At 42.6% G+C, this 22,512-nt stretch overlaps 1 protein-coding gene across 3 annotated transcripts in view; it reads left to right on the forward strand.

Moving 5' to 3' along the window:
• KIF6 (kinesin family member 6) overlaps positions 1-22,512 on the forward strand; it is a 149,733-nt gene that overhangs the window by 86,877 nt on the left and 40,344 nt on the right. For all 3 annotated transcript variants that reach the window (XM_083434456.1, XM_083434457.1, XM_083434458.1), the window contains exon 15: positions 7,373-7,428. In XM_083434456.1, coding sequence (XP_083290582.1) covers positions 7,373-7,428 — 56 coding nt within the window. The remainder of the gene's footprint in view (positions 1-7,372; positions 7,429-22,512) is intronic.

Here is a 22,512-nt window from a genome sequence, read left to right on the forward strand (position 1 = left end):
TGCTTAACTAATTCCAGAGAGGTGGGTATGTTAGCCACAACCAAGTGTGTCATGGATAACAGATTTATTATGGCCTAAGATTTGGTACGCTAGAGCCCATTTCAACAGAGGCACAATTTTTTTAAATAGGAAAATATATATAGATATATGGGTCAGTGGTGGCTGCAGAGGATAGTAATGATTAGTACTTGTCCTCGTTATTATGTTATTGGATGGGCATTTTGTGTAATACAGAATGCAGTGTCTTTTGTATTATACATTGGTTTAATTTTCTGGTTTTTATTGTTTTTAACTGTCATATTTTATCTTGTTAAATTGCTTTGAGACTTTTAAAAAGTGATTAACAAATGTAAATAATAATAATAATAATAATAATAATAATAATAATAATAATAATAATAATGGGCCATGGCTGCTGAATGCTAGATGACCAGGAAGAGGGTCTCCATAACCTTTTCAATCAGATATTGTATGGTGGCAGTAGAGATGGGGATAGTTGGAGCTGTGTTGTCCAAATATGCTGCTGCTGAATGGCCAACTAGATCTAAGCTGTGTATGTGCCTTGTGGTCTTGGACTTGTGGTCCTCCAGATGTTGTTAAACTCCAACTCTCATCAGCCCCAACCAGCATAGCTAATGGTCAGGGGTGATAGCAGTCATAGTCTAACAACATCTGGAGTATCATTCAGCAGCAGCACACCTGCAGACTGCACCTCCAGCTGCCCCTGTCTCCACTGATGCCAGATCATGTCCATCAGGCAGTGTCTGCTCAAAAGAGCATGGGAGACTGGAGAGGCAAGAATAAGAGGTAGACTGCTGGAAAGGGTTAGGTCCTTTCCTCTAGGAAGACAGGGAAACTGTGGCAGGCTGGTAAATAACTTACTAGGTCATGTAACTCATCAAGCCAACTCCTCTGTAAATCCAGGTTGAGGAAATGTCTCTTTTTCACAGCTTGCAAGCTATCCCTTATATTCCAGCAAAGGCTTCAAACAAACAAACAAAACCCAGGACAAACCATTTCCATAACTTCTTCTCTGTTTACATCAGAAGCAGTGTGTTGAGTATGGCCCAATTATCCATGTTGGGTTTGGCTCTTAAAGCAATCACTTTCGAGTACACCTCTCTGGTTACTCACCATAGAAATGATCCTTCAAATAAGGATATGGAGTCCTAAGATACTAGCTGCTTACAATTTGAAAGAAAAAGTGACTAATTGAGAGGAGACAGTTGCCCAGCTGTGCCTCTCATGTGGAAAAGTGCTATTTCTTAGCTTTGTTCCACTGCTCGTTTTGTTAGACAAAAATGGAACTTGCGGGTTTTGCCAATAGCTTCTGCTAGACCAACTCTTGCCCAGATAATCACTTAAACCCAAGGCTCTGCTAACAGTTAAATGCTATAGTTATGTCTTCAATCTGTACAATGATGATTATACACATCTGAGTAACCATTCAAAATTTCATGACTGTCCTGGCCACAAAACCCCAAACAGAATGAGTCATCCCACAGGTATCTTTGATTTATTTCAAGGGAATTATCTTTAAATACATATTTTAATCCCTCCTTTTTATGTGATTGTTTATCTGTATAAGCTAAGTGTAGATAACATTACAATAAAAGTTAAAGTAAGCTAAATGTTAGAGACTTGACTCAAATACCTCTGCAAACTGAAGAATTAGAAATTGGGAGGCTCACATTGTCGGTTCCTTACCTGCGCGGTCTCAGGGAGAGTCAGATCTGTCAACCCAGTAGTGCAGCCTTCTGCAACCTGATGCTTCCCATATGTTTTAATTCAATAGTTCCCCACCTCTTGAGGATGCAACCCACAAGTTCAAATTTACTTGGTATGGTGACCCATTGTTTTATTGTCACATGGATATAGGACCTCTGGTCTTCAGCAGCCATCAGTTTTGTGCATTTTAACTCCAAATTTGCCTATTTTGTAACCATTACTTGAGGCATCCAAGCTAAAATTTACTTAATGACCCTATTAATGTGGAATTTGTTGAAATATTTATAGTACTTACAAAGTTATTCAAAGTTTTGTTTATGGGCCATCTGATTTCAGGATATTGCTTCATAAACTATAAAAAATTATTCTAAAAGCACATGGTTACACAAGCAATATGAAACAAGCCATGAATATTTTAATAGTTTTATTCATGATAAAGATTGTTTTGGCAAGAATCAACTGGGTGGTGGAGTTTGCTAACAAGTAGGTCAATGTGGGGTTTGATGGTTTCAGACATAATCTCAGATCATTATGGATACACAGGATAAAGATATCATTTCTTATTCTGATGAAGCAAACTTCACTTAACTATTAACTAAACCTGGCAGCAGATCTGGTGATGGTTCACCACAAGGTACAGGGATTTGTTTCAAGTGACTTTCACAGCTTTCCTCTGATGTTCAGGTGCTGCCTCCAGTGTTTCCACATCAGAGGCAAGCTGTAACTCCTTGTATGAGTACCTGGCAAACTGTCACCACATTTGCAATAATTATTTTGAGTTTACTTACAAAGCTCCAAACCCACTTGGACAGCCTTTGCAATCCACTTGCAAATCACAATCCACAGGTTGGGAAATGTTGCTTTAGACTGCACAGCATCAACCCTGACCGTTGATCAACATTTTCATTGCCAGTCCTTAGTAAGTCACTGGCACTTTGTTATCTATTGCATTCTGAGGAGATTTCGGGATGCCTTTAAAATATGTTAGTGTAAGTTACTAGTTTCCCAACCTTCAAATTTTAGCCTACTTCTCCAGAAGTTAAATTTCAGACTTCAGGGAGGCATGCAACTTGTCTTTACTGCAAGCCTGAACACGTAAGTACAGTCTTATGGTGCAACTAACATAGTCACCACTACACTGGAGCTTAAGCCAGTGTAACTACCGTATTTTTCGCCCTATAGGACGCACCGGCCCATAGGACGCACCTAGTTTTTTGGGGGGGAAATCAAGGAAAAAATTTTTATTTCCCCCCCAGGTTTGCGCAGCCATACCCAAGCTAGAAGAGGGAGACGGAGCGCACCGTCTCCCTCTTCTGCCTTCAGGGACAGCCTCTCTAGCCTCCGTGGGGCAGCGGCTTGCCCCGCTGTCCCCCAAGGTTGTGGGGCTGGTGGGGGGGGGGAGTAGCAAGCTTGCTTCCCCCCCCCGCCAGCCTCCAGATCAGGTGGGGGAATAGCGGGGTGGCGGTGCTCCGCCTCCCCGCTATCCTCCGAGGTTGTGGGACTGGCAGGGGGGGAAAGCAAGCCTGCTTTTCGCCCTGCCAGCCTCCAGATCAGGTGGGGGAATAGCGGGGTGGCGGTGCTCCGCCTCCCCGCTATCCCCCGAGGTTGTGGGGCTGGCAGGGGGGAAAAGCAAGCCTGCTTCTCCCCCCCCCCCAGCCTCCAGATCAGGTCGGGGAATAGTGGGATGGCGGTGCTCCGCCTCCCCGCTATCCCCCGAGGTTGTGGGGCTGGCAGGGGGGAAAAGCAAGCCTGCTTCTCCCCCCCCCCCGCCAGCCTCCAGATCAGGTGGGGGAATAGCGGGGTGGCGGCCCTGCGCCTCCCCGCTATCCTCCGAGGTTGTGGGGCTGGCAGAGGGGAAAAGCAAGCCTGCTTCTTCCCCCCCCCCCAGCCTCCAGATCATGTCGGAGAATAGCGGGGTGGCGGTGCTCCGCCTCCCCGCTATCCCCCGAGGTTGTGGGGCTGGCAGGGGGGAAAAGCAAGCCTGCTTCTTCCCCCCCCCCCGCCAGCCTCCAGATCAGGTGGGGAAATAGCGGGGTGGCGGCGCTGCGCCTCCCCGCTGTCCCCCGAGGTTGTGGGGCTGGCAGGGGGGGAAAGCAAGCCTGCTTCTCCCCCCCGCCAGCCTCCAGACCAGGTCAGGGAATAGCGGGGTGGCGGCCCTGCGCCTCCCCGCTATCCTCCGAGGTTGTGGGGCTGGCAGGGGGGAAAAGCAAACCTGCTTCTCCCTCTGCCAGCCTCCAGATCATGTCGGAGAATAGCGGGGTGGCGGTGCTCCGCCTCCCCGCTATCCTCCGAGGTTGTGGGGCTGGCAGGGGGGAAAAGCAAGCCTGCTTCTCCCCCCCACCAGCCTCCAGATCATGTCGGAGAATAGCGGGGTGGCGGTGCTCCGCCTCCCCGCTATCCTCCGAGGTTGTGGGGCTGGCAGGAGGGAGAAGCAAGCCTGCTTCTCCCCCCCCCCCGCCAGCCTCCAGATCAGGTGGGGGAATAGCGGGGTGGCGGCCCTGCGCCTCCCCGCTGTCCCCCGAGGTTGTGGGGCTGGCAGGGGGGAAAAGCAAGCCTGCTCCTCCCCCCTCACCCGCCAGCCTCCAGACCAGGTCGGGGAATAGCGGGGTGGCGGCGCTGCGCCTCCCCGCTGTCCCCCGAGCTTTTGGGCTGCAGGCTGCTGCCCGCAAGCCTTGGCAGCCCGCGGGACCTCCCGCCGGGTTTGCAAGACTTGCGGATAGCTTCCTGAAGCCTGGAGAGCGAGAGGGGTCGGTGCGCACCGACCCCTCTCGCTCTCCAGGCTTCAGCGAAAGCCTGCATTCGCCCCATAGGACGCACACACATTTCCCCTTCATTTTTGGAGGGGAAAAAGTGCGTCTTATAGGACGAAAAATACGGTAATTAGGCCCTACGCATTCCAATCAGTAACATCAGAAACACAGTAATACCAGTAGGGGGAAAAGGCAAGGCCATTTCATCCGAGAGCCTAGCACAGGGGTGGCTAACCTGTTCCCCTCCAGATGTTGTTGACCTCCAGCTCCCATCAGCTCCAGCCAACAGGCCTGTAGTTATGGACATTCGTAGTTGTAGTCCAACAACATCTAGATGGCCAAAAGCTAACTACCTCTGCAACTCTGTATCACCCACCAATAACAGCATTCCTCTGGCTAATGTCCAAACATTGTCACATGTGAAAGATGCCATGTGTTGAACACAAATGCCACTGAACGAGTTCTGTCTCCTGCAACAAAGCACATGAACATGGCCAGGAGGAGTCCCTGGCGTCTCCTCTAGAATACCTAGTGCCACAATTAAGTGGTTAGGGGAGCAGCAGCTGATTCTGGGAGCCTTTCTCGGGCAAGAGTGGGAAACTCTGAGAGTCTAAGCAGCAGTCTGAAAACAACCATTCCTTTTCAGTGGAATATGTCAGCATCAGCAAGGAAGGGAATGGTCAACCAACTTTATATCTTGGTGGGAGAATATCTGCACATTGAATTCTGTGGCAATTGCCTCCCAGAAGAAATGTCTGAGAACTGCAACAGGCTCAAATATTTCACAAAGACAATATTAATAACTAGAGAGGGTTGTGCTCTTTCCTCCCTCATCTCATAATTTGTTTGATTTTCCTGAACTTTCTTGGATAACTCTGCCATAAATCTGGGCCTCTTTGTGGCAGTTCCATAGGAAAGCTTTGAATGACCAGATCCATGGTCTCCTCATTAGCCCTCCCTGCTAACAGTATTCCTTCTAAAGCAGAATTATACTTTCAAGAAAAACAGTGGCAGGAAGGGCCACTAGTGACAGCACAGGGTGGCAATGAATACTCCTTAAGGCCAGGAGTATTCATTGCCACCAAAGTGCAAATGAATACTTCCCATGCATCTCAGTGGGCCTTCCATATGACTCCTAAGCTACATAATGCTGAACTTTAGCAATGGGGAGTTTAGTGCCACAGACAAGGAGACCCTGCTCTGACAGATGTTGGGTAGTTAGAACAGTCTCCACCAATCTAGCACCCTCCAGATGTTTTGAGCTGCAGCTGCCATCAGCCCCATCCAGCACACTGAGAGTGATAGTTGTAAACCAAAACATCTGGAAGGTGCCATATTGGCAAAACCTGAACTAATGTATACTGTGTAGGGAAAAGTGTTTTCTGAAATGTGCAGGCCCAAGCTCTTTGGAGTTTTGTAAGTTTAATTGGGTCTAGAAGCTAATAGGTTACCTGTTCCACCCAAGCAAGCAATCAAGCACTGGTGTAATACGCTGCCTGTAGCAGAAAAAATGTCACTCTATTCTGCCCCAGCTACAGCTTGGAAACTGTCTTCAGTGGTAGCTCTGTGGAGAATATATAATAAATTTAAATCTGCAACGTTATCAAAGCATGATCCTTGTTGTCCAGGAAGCAGCTAGGATATGAAGTCTTGCTAATAAAAGTCATCACACAAACTTAATTCCTACCTGCAGAGTTGTAATATAGTGATTTATCAGAATGGAAGAAGGAACATTTAATAAACTATGGAAGTATTGGTGCCTGTTAGTTTAGCACATAAAGAACAGTAGTTTTGCCGTTAGAACACAATTCCAGCACACGTTTTGCCAGACCACTTGGGTTAACACTCATAACCATGCAAAATATGTCATTGGATCTTTTTTTTCCATGGTTTGCCTTTTCAGCACTTCTGACCAGTATGAGGGTTAATTAGGTGAGTACAAGCATAGAGGAAAATATGGTGCCATTTCCTGCAGCCTGCCTGCATGTTTTCCCCTCAGTTTTCCATCACTTGAGTCAGTCATGTGTTGAAGTAACCCGAAATAGTATGCATTCAAACTTTCTTTTTGCTGAAGCCTAATGAGGAGATGTGCGTTAGATGCTTTTTAAAGGTGATTCTGGAAAAAAGTAGTGTTTAGGTTAGAAACATGCTATGAAAGAAATGTCTATTTATTTGTTCTTTGTTTCTAAATAAAATTACCGTGTCCAAAAATTGCCCAAGCTAGTTTGGTTGATTATTAATATTGGTTTGTTGTTGTACTTCCCACCCCAATTTTTTATAAGTGTTGTTTTTTACATTAAAATAATTGCACAGGTATTGTGAAATTTGCTAGGACAATTCTAAAAGCGGAGAAATGCCAGTTACAAATAAGGACTTGGGCTTTTTAAAAAAACAACAACCCAGTAAAGGGATGTGGGAATCCTGAAACATGTGTCAGAAAAGTGTTATTTCAGAATGTGCAGTGAAAACGATACAAAACATAAAAAGTGAAAAGTATGTTTCACTACCACGATCCTGAAATTGGATAGGCAGAGTGAGGGAAAACAAACAGAGGAGCATTGATTCCTGCTTTAAAAAAACAGATAATAAATGACATTTCGCAAGTCTTGCCTCTTCATCATTACTGTCTATGAACAATGCATGTTGATTATGGTAACGTTTTGTTTTGCATTATTTGGTCATGGAATTTTTTAAAAATGCAAATTGCAAATATAAAGAGGAACCTGCAACTATCTCAGTTGGAATGTTGTTCAAGAATGAACTCAGATTAAAAGATAAAGGAAAGAGCTCATATTCCACAAGTAGAAAAGAGTGTTGATCTATTGACACCAAAGTATGTGCCACCAATTCTGTTTTACAGTTATCTAACTAACCTACACTGTTTTGTTTACTAGGTTTGCTGAAGCAAAATCTATGGGAGAAAAAGTAAATGAAATAAGAAACAAAATCAGTAAGTAATCCATGAATCTTCCATGTTCTGTTACAATGTCATCATATCAAGCTTACATCAGCTAAGCCATTTTAAATGTTTTTTAAGATCAGCTGCTTATCCTGTGCTGGAAGTTACCACCAGCTATGACTTCTGCTGATCTTTCTGTATACTCACCTCTTAAGTCTCTACTATCAAAGGGTTTTTGTTTTTTGTTTTGCAAAGGAAGCCAGCAAGGGCTTTGGGAAGCAGTGTATTGAAGATACAGTATGGTCCTGAGTAAGGTGACAAGAGTACTGGTAAAATAATACCTGTACAAGTTGCAAAATAGATCCTATATAACTATGACCCATCAAAGGTATAAACATTTTCAGCCAAAGCTCACTGTCAGGGAACTGCCATCAGTGCCAGAGGGAGAGAGCAAAAGCCAGAGGGATTCCAGAGAGCATCCCGGGATTGGGAGAGGCAGCCCATCTTCTGGGGAAGAGAATCAGCGTAGCACCAGTGGAGAAGGGGGGCAGATGGGGGAAGCGGCGAGGCGGTCCCATGACTCCTTGCCGGGGACCAGCGGGGAGAGTAGGGGTCCTCCGCTGCCTACGCCCTCCTTGCGCAGAAGGCTTTTGCGCAGAGAGAGTAGGAGAAGACTAGGCGTCAAATAGCTTCTTTGCTGGAAGAAGTTTAAGAAACGCCCACTGACGGATTCTGTCAGCGATTGAGACAGCCACGGGTGAGTGGCTGTCCGGACAGAAAAGGTTCACTCAGGCAACCCAGCCAGGTGTTTGCACCGGCTTACGCACGAGCAACCCCTAGAACCACTACACTCACCTTTAACCAGGAATGCTAAAATCAAGATGCCAAGTAGCCACTGCTGTCTCAAACATTGGGCCTGGTGACAAGCATATACGTACGTTGTGGCAGACATCACAAATCTTGTTCTTTTCCTTACCTATCTTCTGAAAAATCTTGGTGGCTCCCTAGGGTTTTTTTTCTGGGGGTGGGACATTGGGGAGAAGGGAGACACTTACATCTTTGACACTGAACCATGTCCAGTTCAGTGCTTAGCATACTGGGTTGCAATGCTGGCAGTCCAGATTCATCTATAGAATCATAGAATTGTAGAGTTGGAAGGGACACCGAGGATCGTCTAGTCCAGCTGTGTGCCGTGCTTATTTGTGAGACTCACAGCTTGCTTAGCCTGATTTTTGTGCAGACAAGATGCTGCTCTTAACTCCTTGGTGGAAGGACAAGATACAAACCTTAATAGTAATAATGAAATAATAAATTATTCTTAGTCCAGAATGATTAAGGTAGGGAAGTGGTTAGGATTCTCTCAAGTTTCCAAAATGTACAGTCATTTTTCAGTATCTCAGTAATAATCACGGAAATTGTCTAGACACCATAATGTGTGTTCTAGTTGCAGAATTCTTGGTCTTTGAGGATGAAAGATTGTATCATTTGCATAATGATTACTCATTTAACTTGGGGGTAAAAACAGACAAGTATGATGGAAGTGGTTTAAACACACATCCTGTGCCCTGAAGAGATATGCCTCAGAATGTAGGAAATGTGTGTACAAACCATTTCTATCATACTTAGGATGTTACGTCTGTCTTCAGCCTGCATTTCTAATAACAAACTAATTTCCTCTAGCAATAAGAATTTTGCTCAGTGTGTGTTCTCAGAAAGTGGTCAACTTATATAGTGGAATTTCTCAGTGCCAATCCTTGAGTAATGCATATGCTACACACTGCAGGAATTTGATACGGGACTTCCTGCTTATATGTTATGCCGGCATTTCTTTCTATGTCTCCTACTTCCTGGGTTCTCTTTGCTTGCTGCATTTTTCATGTTGTGCAGTATTAACTATCAATGGACTTGATTTGCTTCTCCCACAACGGAGTATATTTACATGGGTAGCAACATATTGTGATCTGCCCTGAGATCTATGGATGAAGGACAGTACATAAATTTAATAAATAAGAAAAATAATATATTCATTTTTTAAAATTTAATGTGCCACAAGAGGGTTATAAGTAATCCCAGGCAATGGGATATGTGATTTCTTGCACCAGCTTCACACTTTGCATTGTGTGGGTTACAGCGGCACACTCTAGAATCCCCTATGTTTGCTTGTAGATGAGCAGGATGAGGACCTTCAATAGCGTTCCAAAATCCAGTGCAAGAAAGTGAAAGTGAAATGCACACTAGAATCGCAAAGCTCTTACACAGTACTAAAGCAATTCTGAAACAGCTGCAGAGGCAAGAAAACCCCCTTGGTACAATTCACTCAATGATAAGCTCATTTAAATCCCTGTTGGTTTTGATGGAGAGTGTTAAGCACATTCTCAATTTCCCCAGTAAAGTAAACAGAACTTACACGCTTATCTTTGGGTGGATCATACTGCTAGTACATAGTAAATGCAATTGTAAATAGCCACAGGAATGCAGCCATTGTTGTCTGAGTCCCCCCTCCCGCCACCTCACTAATGTCCCCAAGACCTAACTTCTTGTCTCAAGTTTGGTCTATTAAAGCTAGCACTATACAACCAATGTATAAATCTCCATTATCAAAAGAGTCCACCCCTCCCCACCCCCCCGATTCTGAAGGTAGATTGTGTGGACAATAGGACCATTACTTAACTAAATGTGACTTGTATGTAGAATGCATACTCAGAGTATCATTCATTACGCCATGCATGGTTCCTAATCTGCCAGAATTATACTGGAAAACCAGACTGCAGGAATTGTAGCCATCTGTGGCCTACAGCTATATATTTAATTTACTTTTATTGTTGTTTTGGTTTCCTTAAAGCATTCCTGGCTGCCCCAGTGTGCACAATTAAGGCCAGATCACATAAGTATCAGTTTCTATTTTTCCAGCCAACACTTAATAATAAAAAATTCCCTACCACAAAGGTCATAGGAGGACCTTTTGGTAAGCCACTTGATGCAATGTAGAATCCATTTTACCAGTCTTGATGATTTGCTGTGATAGTGACAGACAGCAGTTGGCTGTAGCTTGAACTTCTGTCATGCATACCTCATCATTTCCCCTTTTTTAAAGAAAACAAATGCTACTATTTTGCAACAGAGGTATACAAAACATTGCAGCTACTTAATAAGTGTCCCAGCTGATATAGTGGCATTTGGAATGAAACTAAGATATTAGAAACGAGTTCTCTGTTGTCATATATTATTGTTTTCCTAACTTGACAAACAAATTCACAGGCACTGAAAGTGAAGATCTGTTGCAGTCCTGAAAACTAATTACTACTTCAAAAGATTCCTTTAATATTTATCCTCAGATTGGAGAATATCATGTATATGTACTAATAACAATGCTCCCATTTTGAATCTAAAAGAAGAGACTATAGGAGGATTGGGAAACCTCTGGCCTGCAGGCTTGGCATGCCAAGGGGTCCAATTTGGCCCACAAGGCCATTCCTCCTCAACCATGCCCACCCAGCCATCAGTTGATGTCACTGGTGACAGGCATCACTGCTGATGTGCAGGAGGACAGGATTTAACCCTGTATTGGTTGTGTACCCTATTGCCAGCAGGGAACAGTATTTCACAGCCAAGTCAGCAGCACATTAATCTTCATTCATCAGCTCATGAGTGGAGTTTAAAGCCTTCTCAAAAGCACAGCTCATGTGCTCCTCCTGCAAGCAGGTGAAAGATTGCAGTGGAGTGGGCGAGAAGCAGCACTTTTGAGAAACGTTTTAAGACAGGGCCCCATCCTGTGTCGGTCAAAATGGGACTGTGGGGTGTGCTTTAAAGCATTTCTCAGAAGTGCTGTTTGAAGCATCTGCCACCTTTCTCCTTTAAATGAAAGTGGGTGCTTCAAAAACTGCTTTGAGAAGTGCTTAAGGGCAGCTCATTGTGTCCTGTTCAGCTAAAATGGAACCTTGGGAGCTGCCTTAAAGCACTTCTCACAAGCAGCTTGCATACTTGAGCAGGCAGGTGGCAGCAGAGGTGAGGGTGGGGAAGACCCGCCCCCCATTTGCTGCTGACAGGAAAAACATGTGAGTTCCAGTCTTAAAGGTAAGGGAGGAGGCTTGCAAAAGCCTTTGTGAGTCTCCTATTCCCTTTAAGATTGTAGCAACAATAGATACTTAAAAGGAAGTAGGAGGAGGTTTGCAAAGGCTTTGGCTTTGCTTTACTGCAGCAACTTCTTAAAACATTCTGTGTGGACTTCCCTCAAAGATTGTTCAGAGGCTACTAATGTAAAATGTTGTGACTAAAAAGGAGCACAATGGATGGGGGCAGGGGGACGACTTGATATCCACATTGATACACTTTTACATTTCTAAACAGGAGAACATTGTGCCAGTTTTTCATGAGTTTTCTATATTCTTCCAATCACACAATTCAGAATCCTAGAAGGCTTGGATAACCAAAGCAATTTTACCCTCACCTGTATGGAGGTTCTTTAAGATATTTTGACAACATACAGTTGATTATCCTACCCATATTCCATAAAGTAAGGATGAGGACTTAAAAAGGCTTTCTAGGTGGTTGGCCCACAATAGTGCATTCCCTCCCCTTGAAAATTTTTCTGAAGCAGAATCCCCCACCAGAGGTTAGCAAATAACTGATTACTTTAAAAGCATGTCATAGTACTTAGAGCGGAGCCCAGTGTTGTTGAGATCTCAATGAAATCAAGAGCCTAGACGAGGACAGAACTTGGCCAAAAGTTCCGAAAAAGAGCTTTAAAAATAAGTCAGCTAAGCTCTTCTGTTATTGCTGAGTTAGTGATCAAATGAGCTGATCATACAAAGCATAGAACAGTAGGCAGACACACTTGATGCATGTAAGATTTTAGTAAAGATTTCCAGCGCATTGCTTTAAATGTGATGTTTACTCCACTAATTGGTATAACCTTTCCAAGAGGAAAAAATGAGCACAAATGGTATTTGAAAGCCCAAAGGAAAGCAGCTGTTTCTTTTATTCTGCTCAAAGATCACTTAGTGCTATAATTGAAGCTGAGTGAGAGAGGAAAGACAAACTTTTGTGGGAGTAGCAGCCTTTCAGTTCAAATAGACCTTCCAGAAATAATGCATCTTGGCTAGTCAATGAGAATGACACATTCTTTCATTGCTGTGGTGATTCATGCAGGATCAAAAATCTACCACTACTACGAGGTATTGTAAAACAATTGTACACATCATTCCCCACTGTCATGTCACACTGTATTAATAGCAACAGAGAAAAAGAATGTGGGTACTTCACTGTCTAGAAATGTTCAGCAGGGTTACTTTAAACCTAGTCAAGATAAGCTCAATGTCTTTTGTATATAGAGGTTGCAATAAACAGATTGCTTGTCTTGCCATAAATATTAAGAAACCAATAAAGGAATTAAAGGAGGAGGGTAGTTCTTCTTAGAAATTCAGGAGCTACCTTCTGTTGAGTCAAAATATTGGTCCATCTAGCTCAGTATTATATACACTGTCCATTAGCAGTTCTCCAAAGTTTCAGAGTGTGTTTTCTCCCAGCCGTCCCTGGCTCTTCCCTTCTTCTTTGTCTCAATGCTGGTTCCTCATCATTTGCCAGTTCATATGACATTTCAGGAATTCTCAACTATGTATCCTGCTTCACCACCTGTATTATCCATTTTGGTTGTGCTGCTATAAGAAAACTTGTTTTCTTCAGTCTTCCGTGATCCACTTCTAACTTTGTTTTTGTTCTCCTACATATGCACTGGGGAGAGAGTGTTTGGGTCACAAGAAAGAAATCACGAAGTATTAATCACAGGTGTCTTCACCTGCTATTAATATCCTGTATGGGTTTGCAGGCCTCTAGTCCTTTTTATCCATCTGGCATGTGAGACATCAGAAGAAGTAATTTTTATTAAAATCTGTGGTTTGTAATATTGTCTCTGTGGAATAACTGTAGCGAACTCAAGTGGAAGCATTGTTTGAAATGAAGGAAAATAAGAAAGTCAGGATCATGAAAATAAAACGCAGCTGTCCTGGTAAATAAGAGGATGGATGGAAAGATGGAATGGATTAGGGAGCACAGAAGAAAGGGTGTAAATGTTGGGAAATTGTACAGGGGCATTGGGGGAAGGGAATATTCCCAAATTATTAATCCATCTCAAATTCTGATCATATAGAAATAAACAGGAGCCTTGTCGAGCATAATGAAACATGGCCTGTTTTATCTCTGCTGGATGCAGCCATGGAATCCTCAAAGGCAATTGAAGGGTTACACTCCGTGCTACTAGGTCTGCTATACTATGCCTATTATGTATGCAGTTATATTGTTAAAAGCAGATGAACAACATTTGACTTTATTTAGCTGAACCCAGCGAAGTAACATTTTAAAGCAACTTGTTGACAAGTTGGAAAAAGTCTCTTGTACTCTCTGTCTCATATTTTGCCGATATGAATGACACACCTTTTCAAGCAAGAGCTCATTATTCAGAACTGAGTACCCCAAGAAAGGTGTTAGCAATATTGCATGAATTGATATGTCAGAAGGATTATATAGTTTAGATTATCCGTGCATGAGCTTAAAGCAGGCATGTGCCCTCCCATAGGAAAGGTCCACATTCCTGTAAATATTTTATCTGGTAAAATCTAATCTGAAGTGGCATGTGCAATAGAGCTAGCCTTAAGGATTTGGGCAGGATGAGTAAAATAAGTTCTCCCTCATTTTGAGTTACCATGACTTTAATATTGATTTTGTAGCTTGTCAGTCCCCAAGTGGTTCTCCATGGCTATCTGTTAACATGGGGTTCTATGGACCTGTGGGCACATTTGGAATTTTTAAAAAGGGCAGCGGATGTGACCTGGTGGAATGAGAGAACCAGTGGGACAGGGCTATATCTCTATATATAAACTCTATAGAAAGGACAGGAAAGGATTTACTGGAGGTAGCATCATTCTGTACATCAAAAAAGGCATTGAGTCCAGCAAGCTAGAAATCCTGAAAGGCATGGACTCCTCCACAGAATTACTGTAGATGGTGATACTAGGCTGCAAGAGTAATTCAATACTGGGGAAGTGCTATTGTTCCCCTAGTTAAAAGGCTCAGGGAGATCTTGAAAAGGATAAAAACCAAGGAGGAATGCAAAAGAAGAGACTTGGTAGGAGTGACTTCAACCAGACCAGTTTTAGGGTTATGCCGGCAGTTCCCCTGCACAAGGGGCACATAACGCTGCTACTACTCATCATCATCATCATCATGTTGTTGTTGTTGTTTAGTCGTATCCAACTCTTCGTGACCCCATGGACCAGAGCACACCAGGCACTCCTGTCTTCCACTGCTTCCCGCAGTTTGGTCAAACTGATGTTGGTAGCTTTGAGAACACTGTCCAACCGTCTCGTCCTCTGTCGTCCCCTTCTCCTTGTGCCCTCCATCTTTCCCAACATCAGGGTCTTTTCCAGGGAGTCTTCTCTTCTCATGAGGTGGCCGAAGTATTGGAGCCTCAGCTTCAGGATCCGTCCTTCCAGTGAGCACTCAGGGCTGATTTCCTTAAGAATGGATAGGTTTGATCTTCTTGCAGTCCATGGGACTCTCAAGAGTCTCCTCCAGCACCATAATTCAAAAGCATCAATTCTTCGGCAATCAGCCTTCTTTATGGTCCAGCTCTCACTTCCATACATCACAACTGGGAAAACCATGGCTTTAACTATACGGACCTTTGTTGGCAAGGTGATGTCTCTGCTTTTTTTGCTTTTTTTTTCATCATTCCACCTCTATTTATATGGGTACCTACTGAGAAAATCTATTCTGTTTGTGGGGTGGGAGGAATAATGGAGAATCAAAATAGGAGAATAAATAGAATGGATTATCCTGGGGAAGGAAAGGGTTGGCTGGCACCATGAAGAGTAGCACTTGACGTTTTGTTGAATATCCCATTTTTTATTCTTGTTTTAAGACTTTTCTAAACCACTCCTGGGCATCATGTGATGGGAAAGCAGGATATAAATAAATGAACTACAACAGCAGTAGAATGGTGCCTTGTGCCTTCAGACCATTTCTTGGCTAAATGAGATTGTACACCCTCTTTCTCACAGATCATTTGCAGCCTATATGCCATAACTACTCCTGCTTCAAGATTATGCCCTTTAGTCTGTTGACCACAGTGAAAATCAGCAGAAATAACTAGGTGCACAGTTTCATAGTTACGCTCAGATCATAGCTCCCCTTGCTTTGTGGGATTTGGGGGCAGCCAGCTCGAACTGGATGGGGGAAATTGCTTGAGCGTCACACAGATAATTCCCATGTAACTAAGTTCGTACAGTACTGGATTCCATCCTTAATAACTTGTATTTAATTAATATGCTTTTCCTAATTTTTAATCAAGTTTTGTATATCTCTCATCATGTTGCAAATTTTACTTGGAATTCAGTCTTCCTTTCAAAATAACTGACAAGAAGTAATCATGTTTCAAAACTTGGAACACTAAGGCTGGATGTAATTAATATATTAATACTTATAGAACAGTAAGGTTATTCAATTCTATGAATAATGTTCCTAGTCTCATGTAACTGGCAGCTTTTCCATAGGTTAGCAGTAAAATAAATGAGAAAATGGGAAGAAAAAGAATAGAAACACTTTGCCTGTAATCTATTTTCTGAACGCAAAGAGTCCTTCAGCATCTGGTATCACTTCATTTTCATTTTAGAGGCCAGAGGCCTACTCTTTTCATACACTCCTACTGCCACTTGGACAGTCCTCAACATGAAGAAGTCCTTCATGGACACAGAGATGTGTATTTCTATTTCTGCGTTCTGGAGTACATATTTTTTTAGAGGTGCTGGACACGCAATGGATCAAGATGATCAGTTACTCTTATCAAGAAACTCCAGTGTACATGTTATGTAGCGATCTAACCTTCCACAAGAATGGGCAATATCTCCACCCTGATATATTAGCACTCTGAAATCAATGGGGATAATTTCATATTAGCATTTGCTGCTTTTGCAAAAGTATGTTCTTTGTAAGGTCAGCATATTTCATAGTGCCCATGAAAGTGCAGATGTAAATCTTATTATTATAGCACTCTTCTTTCCACTCTCATGAAGCAGCATGAGGAATCAGACCCTGGGCTTTAATGGAAATGCCATTGTGAATAGGTCCAAATCCTTAAAAAACACAGCAACATATCAGGAAGATATTTTGTATGTGTGACCTGCATATGAACAGTCATGGCAGAATTCACAAAATTGCTGCAATAAAATACAATGGCTGGTGTTTTCCAAGTTGATTAAACCTTAAATCATGTGGAATTAGCACTGTCGGCACAGCTGTTTCTGGATATGATGGTAGGAAAACAGTCTACAGCACAATAAATTCCTATATTACAAGGCCGTCATTACTGAACTGTAGCTAAGATTGAGCTGAGCTGGTTTTTTAAATCGTATTTTCCTTCTCTACCAGAAGTTATGAAATGGCTTTAAATCCACATACATAGTCAGCTGGCTTTGAAACATCACCAATACTTATTCTAGGACTTCCCATGGAATGTAACTACTTTAGAAGGGCCTCGTTTTTAGAGTTCATTGGAATGATTAAATCTTAGGAGTGGTATTTCTTTGGTAATATAGTATAGAATAACCATTTTTAAAAGAGTTTAAACCAAGTGAAAGGGCATCTGATCCAGGTTCAGACTACAGCATGTGAGGAGGGGAGGTTTAACCATTTACTCCTGGGGGGGAAAATCACCCTACATCAGAAATAAACTCCCATTGGTCCTGATGGAAAGGGACAAGACGCATGAAGGTACAAAATGAGAAGCAGTTGTCATTTCATATATTTCAGAAAACATCTTAAAATAATTCAAAGACTGCTTCGTGGTGTTTTGTTTTGCAGGGAAGGGATTCCTCATGTTGAACACTTCTCATTAGAACACCCAAAGTAGAGTGGATATGGCCCAATATTTGAAATAGCAACTTTCATCCAAAAAATACCACTTAATATAAGTAACCATTATACTTGACAAAGATTTAAGTATAGAGGAAAAGAGGAAAAGTTCAGACAATAGACAAAAATGTATCATCTTAATCACTTTAGGTGTTTCATTGTGGTCCATAAAATTATCCATCACAGATACTGTTGAGTATGAGAAGAGGCAGGAGACCTTCATTCTGGTTTCTGTCCTTGCAGATAGAAGCAAACCCAGGTTCATCACATACACAGAATAGATATAACTAATCCTAGATCTCTGATAAGTGTATGTATGTATAGACACACAATGTGATTAAAAGCACATTGGCTCTGCCAACATACATTACATTTTTAGATGCACACTTAAGCAACAGTGTGGAGAGTAGACTTTAAGGTGGTGTACAGTTTCTTTCTACTCTGCAGTACATAATGCATTTTTTGTGCTCAGAGTTGTAGAGTAAGCACCTTTCTTTTTCTACCATTCTTTAGAAATAATCAAATAATAAAAATGCAAACAGAAATCAATCGTATCTTGATTCATCTGGAGCCATTAAGACTAGCCTGCAGCATCAGCATGAATATGTAATTGACTTAAAGGACAGTGAACCCTTAGCCATATGGCATTGTGGTTTTTGTTTTTTGTTTTTAAACTATGGTAATGGGCCAATTCTATATTTAATTCAAGGACAAACAGATGTGATAAACAACTAAGGGACAATGTCCAGATGCTGTCTCTCTCACTTGAAAAAAAATATTGACATGCTTCTAATTTATTAGGGCCCATGCAGAACCATAGAAATGTAAAGCTGAAAAGAAACTGAAGGATCTGTTGCCTGCATCAATGTTGGACCTAAAAGTTGCTGGTAATTTGGACCATACTATTCCTTTCCACACAGTGCTGGAGGGACCAAAATACACTATGCCAAAGTCAATAATAGATTCTGCTGGGCTGGGCAAGCTGTGTTCTTTAAAGAGTTCCGTTGGTGATGTTTCTCCATCTAAAGCACAGTTCTGAAGCTTGGCTAGAAAAAACTGCTAGGGAATGCAGATAACAGCTGCTTAGGAGCCATCACCTAACTTGGGCTTATCACAGGGAAGTAAAAGTAAAAACGTTTAGACATGACCGTGTGTGTGTGTGTGTGTGTGTGTGTTGCCTATGGACCCTTATTTTTTAAAAAAGAAAGTAGAAAGTGTATCGGTCTCTGAATTAGGATTGAATGCCTTGTATCCATAAATACTTGTGTTGTAGTATTAGCAGAGTGCAGTGTGGCCCTGCCATTGTAGTTGCTTCCCAAGTGGGATAAGAAAGAGCACCACCCTCCAGGCCTTCGTATGGCTCTGTAGTGCAGCATTCCCACCCCCAGCACACACAGAAATCTTCCTTTGTTCATTATAGAAATATTTGGTGCTCTGCACAAGTGGACAGCCTCCCTCTTGAGCCTTACGTTTTGAATCAGCCACACTATCATTACATTCTTCTTTTCCTCCATGCTTTGTCCATTTTAACAGTGAGCTGGCATTGCTGCCAACTTCTTTTGGCCCAGCAGGTCACTCTGCAACTTAATGTGCCATGCTCCTCTTTTCGTTTAGCTGACTGCTAAGACAAGTCTATAGTGGTGCTGTCTTGCCTCCCAAGACAAGGCCAAGGTTTTAAGAAGAAGAAAAAAAAGAAATGGTGCTATATAGGCTGAAGAAGAAACCTTCTGTCTTTTGTGCAACCTGGCCTCACCAGTGCACAGACGAGCAAGGTTCTGGAAAGGAAAAGGTTTACTATCTTTCCATTGACATTATAAGCATGGTGGCCATGCCTTTGTGGGTGCAAAGACACCACTGTCCTTTGGTCTTAATGGATTTTGCAGTACATCAGGATTAACTTAGGTTCAGTAAGTTCAGTAGACATAGGCTCTGGGTAAACATTAGTTGAATACAGCTCTTTTTTCCTGAACATATGAAGCAATGTCTCTGGTTTCCATTATCTCCTGTCTGTTGTGATGCAAAGCCAGAGGTTTTGTATTTTAAAAGCTTTTTAAAAGTAAAAGATACGTATATGTAGATATGTATGTACAGGGTGGCTTACAATTAGGCGTACAATAAACATACAGGAGGAATAAAATGTAATATTTCAAAGTCTGGGGAAATAAAAAAGATCTGCACATGGCACTGAAATGACCTCAAAGTAGATGTCAGACAAACCACCCTGGAGAGAGCATTCCACAAACACATCGATATAGAATGTTAGAGTTTCCAAAGCACTTCACAATATGTTACTGCATGCTTAATCTTTGCAACAATCTTGAAAGGTTGAGGAGTAACATTGTGCATCCCATATTGCTGGGGGACATGGCTGAGGCTAAGAGAGTGGATTGATTGTCTTAGGCTGTATCCTATGCACATGAAGGCTGCAATCCTCTCCCTCCCCCCGAGCTGCTCAAAGATTTTAGGACTGGGCGGTCATCCCCATCCACTGTCCTCTGCTGATCTCTTCTGGCAAGTGGGGAAGCTCTGTCACTGTGGAGGTCCCCATTTCAGTCCCAAAAAGCATGGCAGAGAAAATGTTATTCCCGGTAATGTTCCTATCCATAGAAACTGATATGAGGCCACCCAACAGGGTCCATTGGTTTAATAGGATTTACTTCAAGTAAACATGCACAGGATTGGGCTATGAAGAAAGCCCAAAGATGGGCAACTTGGGAACATCAGTTAGACCTACCCAGAACCGATTAGACCTCTGGTGCCCCCTGCCCTGCCCTGCCATGCTCTGCCATGCCCTTCCCTGCCATGCCATGCCATGCCTTGAGCCCTTGCCATGCCTGGCAACAGAGCTGCAGTGGATGGGAGAGGTAGAGGAGCTGGGGAGTGTGCAAGGATGTTTATGTACACACAGTCCATATCCCTCCATTGGCTCACCCCCCCCGCCTCAAATCATGCAACAGAGTGACAGTAGGGGTGGGGGGAGAGGGAGCAGAGCTGGTGAGCAGCGTGCACAGTCTATTTGCCTCTGCCCAGCACTCATTTGGGTACTCCCCAGTCTCTCCCACTCACTGCCACCCTGTTGAAGAGCTTGGGGGTGGGGAGTGAGCTAACAGGGCTCCGTCACTCACTCCCCACCCCTGAGCCCTTAATCAGGGACATGCAAGTCCATAAGAGATCCATGAATTTAACTCAGTGTCCACACTAATCTTCCTTCTAAAGTTCATACTGAAACAGGCCAGGCTCTCCTTCATCCCCCCTCCTCCTTATTTTTATCTTCACAATAATTCCATGTCTTGTGTCTTCCATCAGAAGTCTGCACACTAATTTTGTTAGTTTCATCTCTTTTCCATACCTTGGGATGGTATTTTTATCCAGGAACCGAGGCCAAAACCACCAGATTTATCACAGTCCTAATGACAGCTAGCTGCATGCTGAGTGAATTCCTCAATTCCCCAAAACTACTTTTTTTGCCAGAACATGTGGAGATTCAGCATTCAGCATTTTATTGGTACTGTTATCTCCAAATGAAGAATGACTCCTTTGGAAAAAATGATTTGGTATCAACTGTGGGAATATTTTTAGCAGCTTGTTTGGTGAGGCTTCATAAAATATAATTAGTTGTGGAGAGTAATGTTAGCACAGTGCTAAGGTCAGTTTTGGGCAGGGTTCACTCAAAACAGTTCACATAATTGGGATCAAAATAATGTGTCTACAGTTCACATTATTGGGATCAAAAGGTACATTTCTGTAAGAATGTATGGTATTTCATTGTTCCTTGAGTAAATATTTGTGTTTCAGAAAGTTATGGAACTGGCAGTACAACATGCCAAAGCCCATCTCTTGTTTGTAGGAAAAAGTCTGTACATACAACAGAGCTGGAATCATTTACTTATTTTGTTACTAATAAGCCTTTGAGTTTGTTGCTTTGCCTTGGTAATGGACTGGATGAGAGCCAACAAACTGAAGCTCAATCAAGATAAGACTGAGGCACTATTAGTGGGTGGTTCCCTAGACCAGATGAGTGGGAGATTGCCTGCACTTGATGGGGTTACACTCCCTCTAAAGGAGAGGGTAGTTAGCTTGGGGGTATTCCTGGATCCATTGCTGTTGCTTGAGGCTCAAGTGGCCTCAGTGGCACCAAGTGCCTTCCATCAGCTTTGGCTGCTGCCCCAGCTGCACCCCTCTCTGGACAGGGATAGGCTAACCTCTGTTGTCTATGTTCTGGTAACCTGTAGGTTAGATTACTGCAGCACGTTATATGTAGGGCTGCCCCTGAAGATGGTTCAGAATCTTATCTGGCGCAGAATTAGGTGGCTAATGTTGTTAATGTAATCTTGTTATATTTGTAGTACTGAAATGTGGTTTTTGTATATTGTTATATGTTCTATTATGTTGTTTTATAATGTTATGAAATTGTTCTTGTGATGGTTGATTTTGAGATATATTCCTGTTTTCTTTGTTGTAAGCCACTTTGAGCATGATTCTCTTTGTGGAAGAGTAGAGTACAAATAGAATTATGAAGGAAGGAAAGAATATGGAGAAACCTTAGTGTGATCCAGAAAAATATGACAACCATGTACTACATGGAGCAGGAAGGAAAGATTCCTGATTTTTCAAAATTCCTGAAGTAGAATGAAAATTTGTGGTAAAATTGAGGAAATAGAAAAGAAATTGTATTGACTTGATGATGATACTTGAATTGAATTTTGGGGGTGGCATTTGGGTGCATGTCCTCCAGTCCACTTTGAGATCCATACCCATAGCACATAGGCAAAAGGGCTGGAATTATCTGACTATAAGCCTAATGTAATATTAGGCTGCAGTTCTGTATCAATTTGCCCAGGAATAAGCCACATTCAGCTCATTAGTACTGACTCAGAAGTGAGTAGGCACAATTAGAAACCATGTCTCCTATATTCTCCCAGTTGACTTCTGAGGGGATTGGGATTATGAAAGCTTCATGCACTGATTCAGATTTCAGGTACCTGCCTCACTTAGCAGTAGGTTCTTACTGCAGGTTTTCTATTAAAAAAAACCTTCAGTGGTCATCAGTCAGGGCTTCTTTAGCTGTGATTCCTGCATTGCAGGGGATTGGACTAGATGACTAACTCTTGAGGTCCTTCCCAAATCTACAATTCTGTGAGTCTGTGTGTGAGCATGTTTGCAAATGTAAATTTATTAGCTTATACAGACTAAATAATTGCCCTGCAGACATAGTATAACTTGATTAAATAG

Source organism: Podarcis tiliguerta (assembly GCF_965153285.1).
Source record: "Podarcis tiliguerta genome assembly, chromosome: 3".
NCBI lineage: Eukaryota > Metazoa > Chordata > Lepidosauria > Squamata > Lacertidae > Podarcis > Podarcis tiliguerta.